Source organism: Colobus angolensis, unplaced genomic scaffold (assembly GCF_000951035.1).
Source record: "Colobus angolensis palliatus isolate OR3802 unplaced genomic scaffold, Cang.pa_1.0 Scaffold137, whole genome shotgun sequence".
In the NCBI taxonomy this organism is placed as follows: Eukaryota; Metazoa; Chordata; class Mammalia; order Primates; family Cercopithecidae; genus Colobus; species Colobus angolensis.
Genome location: NW_012114455.1, coordinates 4,625,511 through 4,633,547, shown reverse-complemented (window position 1 = coordinate 4,633,547; position 8,037 = coordinate 4,625,511). Strand labels below are relative to the sequence as shown.

Here is an 8,037-nt window from a genome sequence, read left to right as displayed (position 1 = left end):
TAATAAGAAAAAAATATATATATATAGTGTGTATATATATATCTTATCTATATATCTATATAATAAAAAAGGTGTGTGTGTGTGTGTGTGTGTGTGAAATAAAACAAAACAAAAGCATCGGCTCTGTACTTGGACTGCCTGAGTTGGAATCTCTCACTTCTGCCACTGTTTCCTGCCTGCCCTTGGGTAAAACTTACTGTAAGATAAATTTTCTTCTCTGTAAAAATGGGAATGTGATAGTACTTTCCTTGTAGGATTTCTCTGAAAATCAGAGAGTATCCATTGTAAAGTTCTTAGCATGGCATATATTTAGTACTTAATACTATCAGCTGCTGGTTTTTGTTTTCTGATTTATTTTTTAATCAAAGATAAGGAGGTTAAGTTTTAAATGTTGTTATAGGATCTGACAGAATTTAAAGATGGACTCCAGGAAGGACAGCAAAAGTCAGGAAAATCAAGGAAAAGTCGGTTGTAATAATAAAGGAATGACAATATACTGTTAATGAAATACATTCACTAAAATTATCTAATTAAAATGTCTTATTTGTTTCATTTGCCACTCTGAATGTTTCATCTCTAGTATAGTAGCTCTTTGCAGACCAAATTTTCCAAGCATTTCTTTTCAAGAATTTTAACTAACCCTATCAAACGATCGTACTAAAGTCTGTAAACTCATCAATCTGCATTGCAAAACAACTAACATTAAATTCTCAGCTATTATAAATGTTTGAATGGTTATAAAATTTTGTATCATATACTTTGAAAATTCTGTTCTATTCTGCATGCCCCGTCATAGCTGTCCAGTGTATATTCATGGAGCTAACCAGAGAGAGTGCCCTTTGTCATGAGCTGATAATATAAAGGCAAAATGTCAGTAAAGTTAATGTAAATATGGCCAGGAAGTTACAAGATTCCATCTATTTGAAATTGCCTTGGCCTTTATTGGTGTTTTGTTTATTGAATAAAGTCAGAATTTGCATTAACTATGAAAATATAGAAGATACTTTTTTAGAAGCAAAACTTTGCAGCACTTACAAGCAATTATATTGTTGAGATTTAACTTTATATATTCATTTGCTATATCTGAAAGTCAGCTGAACAGCGGTATTTCTTAAAAATCTGGCATGGTGTTAGGACTAAACGGTTCACTCTACTGTAATGTGTAACTGTAACATGATCTAAATGAGTCTACTGCAGAAGAGAGACTGTCCTAATAATGTATGAACTCTTTTACTCAGTTAAATATCATGACATAGGCCGGGCGCGGTGGCTCAAGCCTGTAATCCCAGCACTTTGGGAGGCCGAGACGGGCGGATCACGAGGTCAGGAGATCGAGACCATCCTGGCTAACACGGTGAAACCCCGTCTCTACTAAAAAATACAAAAAACTAGCTGGGCGAGGTGGCGGGCGCCTGTAGTCCCAGCTACTCGGGAGGCTGAGGCAGGAGAATGGCGTAAACCCGGGAGGCGGAGCTTGCAGTGAGCTGAGGTCCAGCCACTGCACTCCAGCCTGGGAGACAGAGCGAGACTCTCTCTCAAAAAAAAAAAAAAAAAAAAAAAATCATGACATAGAACCAGTCTTGATTATTCAGGAATTAGTTATGTAGTTTAGGTGGGAAATTAAATAAATATACCCTCATCATTTTTTGTAGTGGATTAATTTTTGCCCCTTTTAACTTTAATTTACAAATTTTATTTTGCTTTTGTGACCTAAGACTATCTTATTTTTTGGCGACTTTGGTTCCAATGAATACTACCAATTTAATCTATTTCTTTAAAAATTCTCTTTAGTGCCCCAGGTTCTTCAAAGCTGCACAGCATTCATTGAGAGATATGGCATTGTGGATGGAATATATCGCCTTTCTGGTGTTGCCTCCAATATCCAGAGACTACGGTAAAATCTTACATGGCACTTTTTCACTCAACTAATTAAAATGAAAATATTTTAAAATGGATTCACTTACTTTGATAACCTATTTTCATTAAAGATAATTTAGATAAAATAGGAAAAAAATATCTGTGTTATTCTCTGTGTATACTTTTCTAAATGGCATTTTTTTCATCTAGTATCAGAGAACCGTGCACCTTAATCTCTTCAGTACTTGTAGTTTGTCTCTTTATAATGTTTGAAGATTTTAGCAAATTGAGTTTGAACGAATGACAGCCATGAGAGATAAAATTTGCATTATAATCGAATTATTCTTTAGGTGTTAATTAAAATGGATGGGAATGGAACATTTTATAATCTCCTTTGACCCTGATTCTGTGTATATGTTCAAGTATGCATCTCTACATATTTCACATCCTCCCCAAATCTTCTCTGAGACAAAAACAGTGACAAACTCTGTGCCAGCACTATTTTATTTTTGCTTAATCTCTTGGATTCTAGATTGTTCTTGATATGCCATTACCCTTTCTTTTTTACTGTAGTACATGGTAACTGCCATTATTCTGTAGAGATTTTAATATTTTAATGGGTCACAGAACCCATCTCGGTTTTGGGGAATATATGGCTTGAAAAATACATAAATTAGTTCTTGTACTAAACACAGTTTCAGTCTTCAGTTTAAGACAAAGTAAATCTCATATTCATATTGTACACACACATTAATCCTCTAGGTGGATGATAAGTGGTCTCATGCCTGTGGATTAGTACTAATTAACCTGCTGGAGAGTGAGCTTAATCTCCCTTAGTATTCTGTGTACAACTTTTATTTTACTCATTCTAATGATACACATTTTCCTGCCTATTAAAATTTGTTGTTAGCTAGGAATTGCTTTATGTTGTTTCTGACTTTTTTTATCCTGCTTCAGGAAAGCATTTCTGTGTTGTACAATTTGTATCTGAGGAATTTCTGTTCATAAGTTTTCATGGATCCATTGCCATTCAATGCTGGTCTCTGGAATTGCCAAAATATTGGATATTCAAGTCATTAGCAATTAGGAGTCCTGTTTTCAGACTGTTGTACTATAAGAGCTGTTCATTCATATGTATCTCAGAGGCTATTGTTCATTTTAACATTAAAGCTGTGCCCTTAATTTCCACATGGAAAGACATCTGTCTTGTACTAAGACATCCAGTTATTGCTGAAGTCCAAACACAACTTAAATGATATATAATAAATGGAAGATAATTGCAACTCACTGAGATAGAGCTGAACACTTTTGGGGCTTATGCTTTCTGTTTTCAAGACACATATTTGCTCTCCTCAATCAAGCGATTTGCTTGTCCTTTTCTATGTCAGCCATGAATTTGACTCTGAGCACGTCCCCGACCTGACGAAAGAACCGTATGTTCAAGACATCCATTCTGTGGGCTCCCTATGTAAGCTGTACTTCCGGGAACTCCCAAACCCTCTGCTTACCTACCAGCTGTATGAGAAATTTTCTGTGAGTACAGGCTGCTTTTGATCTAATTCTTTGTGGAACTTTACTGTGCTTTTGTTCAAAACATGTGACCACTGGTTTGGTCACATGTAAGAAATAGTTCTGTGACCGAAATGACTCCTTAAAAAAAAGAAATATTGCCAGCTAGTCAGTGGTCTTCGCTGTTTTCACATTGTCATTCTTGTGCTTTCTGACTTTGAGCTGCTAACCTTGTCACTCTTAATACTGATTACCATCAAGCCTTTTAAAAATTAGTTTCGTAGACCTCAGTGTTCACACTGTGCGGAAACCGTTGACTTCCTTAATACAATATTGTGTTTCCTCGCCATTTCGCATCCAAGAGCAAAGCAAGTTGATCTCAGAGTGAAAACTGAATTGTAAGTGAAGAACTTTCATTGTTACCAACAGAGCTCACTAGTTTGTTTTGTACTGTAACTGTTCTAGGATGCAGTTTCAGCAGCAACAGACGAAGAAAGGCTGATAAAAATCCATGATGTCATCCAGCAGCTCCCCCCACCACACTACAGGTCAGCCACAGTGGGTAAATACCAGGCAGAGGTAGAAGTCAGTTGACCTGTAAACGTTTTTTTTTTTTTTTCCTTTGAATTTCTATTTAAACTTCCTTGGAGTTCTAATTACACTTCCATTATATATATATATATATACACACACACACACTAGATGTATGTGTACATATATATATATATGTTTATGTATAGATATTCATTTGTCCTTAGATCCCCAGGGCCTGGCACACTACTTAGCATTCTATAGGTACTTAAAGGTTGAATGAATGAATGGATGGATGGACAAAAGGATGGCTGACTAAACTTGGGGGTTTTTTGTTTGTTTTAGTTTCTTCTTTGGTTTTATTGTTGTTGCTACTTTTTAAAACCTAATTTGATTTGTGTGTTAGTTTGGACTCTTGGAAATATCTGTGCTATGTCTGAGAAAGCCAGAATAAAACTGAAGGTTACTTTGCCAGTTAGAAAAAGAAAACAGTAGAAACTAGATTCTAGTATGCAAAGAAACAAAAGATACATTTTAAAATTCCAGTTATTGACAAGAAATTAAATTCAGCAGATGTTCTAGTAATATGCAAATTAAGCAATTTTTTTTTTTTTTTTCAAAATGACATTGCTTATGTATATGTTTCAAAAATCAGTACTATAGGCCAGGTGCCGTGGCTCATACCTGTAATCCCAGCACTTTGGGAGGCCGAGGTGGGTGGATCACCTGAGGTGAGGAGTTCGAGACCAGCCTGGCCAACATGAAGAAACCCCATGTCTACTAAAAATACAAAATTAGCCAGGCATGGTAGCGTGTGCCTATAATCTCAATTACTTGGACGCTGAGGCAGGAGAATCACTTAAACTTGGGAAGTGGAGGTTGCAGTGAGCTGAGACCGTGCCACTGCACTCCAGCTGGACAACAAAGCGAGACTCCATTAAAAAAAAAATTCTAATTGTGGTTTCTGTTTAATGTTTGTCACCTTTGCACCATCATAAATGTCAAAAAATCATAAATTGAACCGTTGTAAGTTGGAGACTATCTGTATACAGTCTTTCTAAAGCATAAGGTACGTGAGGTCATGCATTCTGTCTTGTTTATCACTGCATTTCCAGAATAGAGTCTTGCAGATAGATGTTCAATAATATACACTGCATATATATTTTATATCTTCTGTACACTATTTTATAGCTTGACTATAGATACTTAAATGTATATATATCCTAATATCCTCTTTGCCTGTCTTCTAATATATATTATATTACTTACCATGCATATATGCCCTACCTGGATTTTATACCTTGTCTGCTATTAATGTGTACATGTATATCTCCTGCTTTATAATGTATACAATATATTGTGTAACTCTTTTCTTCACTATAACTTATATGTGTCTGTATCTCCTACTTTATATATCTTTTGGTGGAGTTTTTATCCAAAATTTTAACATCAACATTTCTGAATTCCTCAGATGTTCTTGAAAAGCGTAATTTTCAATCATGTTCTCTCATTTGGATATGCCATATGTTGTTTAACCTTTCACAATTTGCATATTTAATCTACGTATATGGTGGTATGGGGTCTTTTCTTTTTCCTTTTTTTTTTTTTTGAGGCAGGGTTTCACTCTGTTACCCAGGCTGGAGTGCAATGTCACAATCTTGGCTCCCTGCAACCTCTGCCTCCCAGGCTCAAGTGATTCTCCCACCTCAGCTCCCCAAGTAGCCAGCACCACTGGCACAAACCACCATGCCTAGCTAATTTTTTGTATTTTTGGTAGAGATGGGGTTTTGCCATGTTGCCTAGGCTGGTCTCAAACTCCTGAGCTCAGGCGATCCACCCACCTCAGCATCCCAAAGTGCTGGGATTACAGGTGTGAGCCACTGTGCCCGGCCTTCCTTTTCCAATTTTGAATATTACTATGAGGGCCATCCTTTTATGTGGAATCTACATTATGTTTTTTATTACAGGATAATGACCTGGCAGTGAAATTCTGGAAATCTAAATTTTATTCTCAATATTAGACTACAATATCCAAATTACGTTCCAGGTTGCGAAGTTTTATGCAATTCGCAGTCTCATCTGCTGAATATAAAAGTGCTCATTTTGTGGAATCCTAAAATTCTACATTAACTTTTAAAAACGTCTTTATAATTACATAGGCAAACCAAATAGATGTCTTTGGTTTTTTAAATTTGCAATTCTTATAAAATACATTTCTGAAGTCCTTTAATCATTCCCTTCATTCACCTTCCTCGAGTAATAAAATTTTACATGGTCTTCTAAATGCATTTCTCAAGCTTCTCACCTCTATGTCATACCCAGGCCAACCTCACTTTGGTTTGTCTTTCCTTACTTAATTATATACAGGAGAGACAGAGAATTACCATTTTAACTGTAAAGCAACTACAGTGCCCTTCAATGTGCAGGCACTTTGGAACCACTCTGACCTTGATTTGAAATGCAGCACTACCACTGCTACTCTGTGGAACCCCGGCAACCTTGACTTTGTCCTTGGTACAAGGGGAATGGTAATTCTGTGCTTGTTAGAGCTCTTACGAGAATTAAATGAGACTGCTGGCAAAAGCCTCTTGAACAATGCCTAATGCCGAGTCTAACTGTTATATTCCTTTTCCTCTCAAATTCATGTTAGGTCCATCTGAATCTTTGGGGCTCATATGTGGACCACATTTTATCTTTTATTACTGTTTCATGTAATAAAGCCTTGTATTTCTGTCTCCCATTCATTGTCCTTTTTTTTTTTTTTTTTTTTTTGTGTGAGACAGGGTCTCACTGTGTCACCCAGGCTGGAGTGCAGTGGCATGATCACAGCTCACTGCAGCCTCAGCCTTCCTGGGCTGAAGCAATCCTCCTGCCTTAGCCTCCCGAGTAGCTGGCACTACAGGCATGCACCACCACACCGAGCTAATTGTTTTTATACTTTTTGTAGAGATGGGGTTTCACTGTGTTCCCCAGGCTGTTCTTGAACTCTCGAGTTCAAGTGATCTGTCTGCCTCAGCCTCCCAGACTGCTGAGATTACAGGCATGAGCCATCACACCCAGCCCATTGTCTTCAATAGTTTTACCCTGGGTGCTATTAGGTAGGACACTTTGAGACATGCTAGGTGATAGATAATACCTCTGTGTATGCATGCACGCACGTGCGCGAGCACACACATACATGCACACACACACTCGGCACTTACCTGGTTTAACTCACATTTAAGCGGATCATGTTTTGTTCTCAGAAATACTCTTCCCTGTTGTTTAATCTCAATATATATGGAATTGTTTAAGTAAAGCAAATTTTAAGTAGTCAAGATAAACCAGAATATGAGTATTTGAATTAGGCTCTTTATTTCAAAAGCATATCCTTTGCTCAAATATTCTCCCCTTGATGCCTATTGGAATTTTTCTTTTAACTGTTTTTAGACTTTTGAGACATTACTGTTTTCTTTCATAGAAGAGTTGAAGTCCTTTCCTGTTAGTGTGTCTGCTGCAAGTAGAATGGCATAACTTCAAAATGTTATTTGTTCCAGAAACTAGCTTTGGTGAAGGATTCACTTCTAATAAGTAATATTTCAACCTGTTAAGCAGGAAAAAAGTTTTCTTGGGTTTGTACGGTCCCTTTCTTCATTTTGCTATTGCAAACTTAGAAATTAATTAGTAGATTTTTATGTTCTATACTGCTCCATCATGTTTCTTTCTGTTAATATGTTGTGTTTTATTTTCAGAACACTGGAGTTCCTGATGAGACATTTATCTCTTCTAGCTGACTATTGTTCCATCACAAATATGCATGCAAAAAATCTAGCAATTGTTTGGGCTCCAAACCTGTTAAGGTAATTTGCATTTCACTTATGACTTTTAGTACAAGTAATCCTAAATAAAAGGCTGATTCATCAGTGTTCCTTAAGGAAATTTTTAAAAGATAAAACCAATGTGTTCTTTTTATTTGCGTCTCCATAAAACAGGCAACTGGGCCTTACCTCGGGGACAGTAAAAGTATGATTTCTGGGGGCTGGGCATGGTGGCTAACGCCTGTAATCCCAGCACTTTGGGAGGCCGAGGCAGGTGGATCATGAGGTCAGGAGATCGAGACCATCCTGGTTCCTTAAGGAAATTTTTAAAAGATAAAACCAA

The 8,037-nt window shown here is 36.8% G+C and overlaps 1 protein-coding gene across 1 annotated transcript in view; it reads left to right on the top strand.

Annotated features, from left to right (window-relative positions):
- Positions 1-8,037, top strand: part of ARHGAP32 (Rho GTPase activating protein 32) — a 217,265-nt gene that overhangs the window by 191,691 nt on the left and 17,537 nt on the right. Inside the window, exons 12-15 of the mRNA XM_011934672.1 lie at positions 1,792-1,894; positions 3,246-3,390; positions 3,832-3,914; positions 7,629-7,736. Coding sequence (XP_011790062.1) covers positions 1,792-1,894; positions 3,246-3,390; positions 3,832-3,914; positions 7,629-7,736 — 439 coding nt within the window. The remainder of the gene's footprint in view (positions 1-1,791; positions 1,895-3,245; positions 3,391-3,831; positions 3,915-7,628; positions 7,737-8,037) is intronic.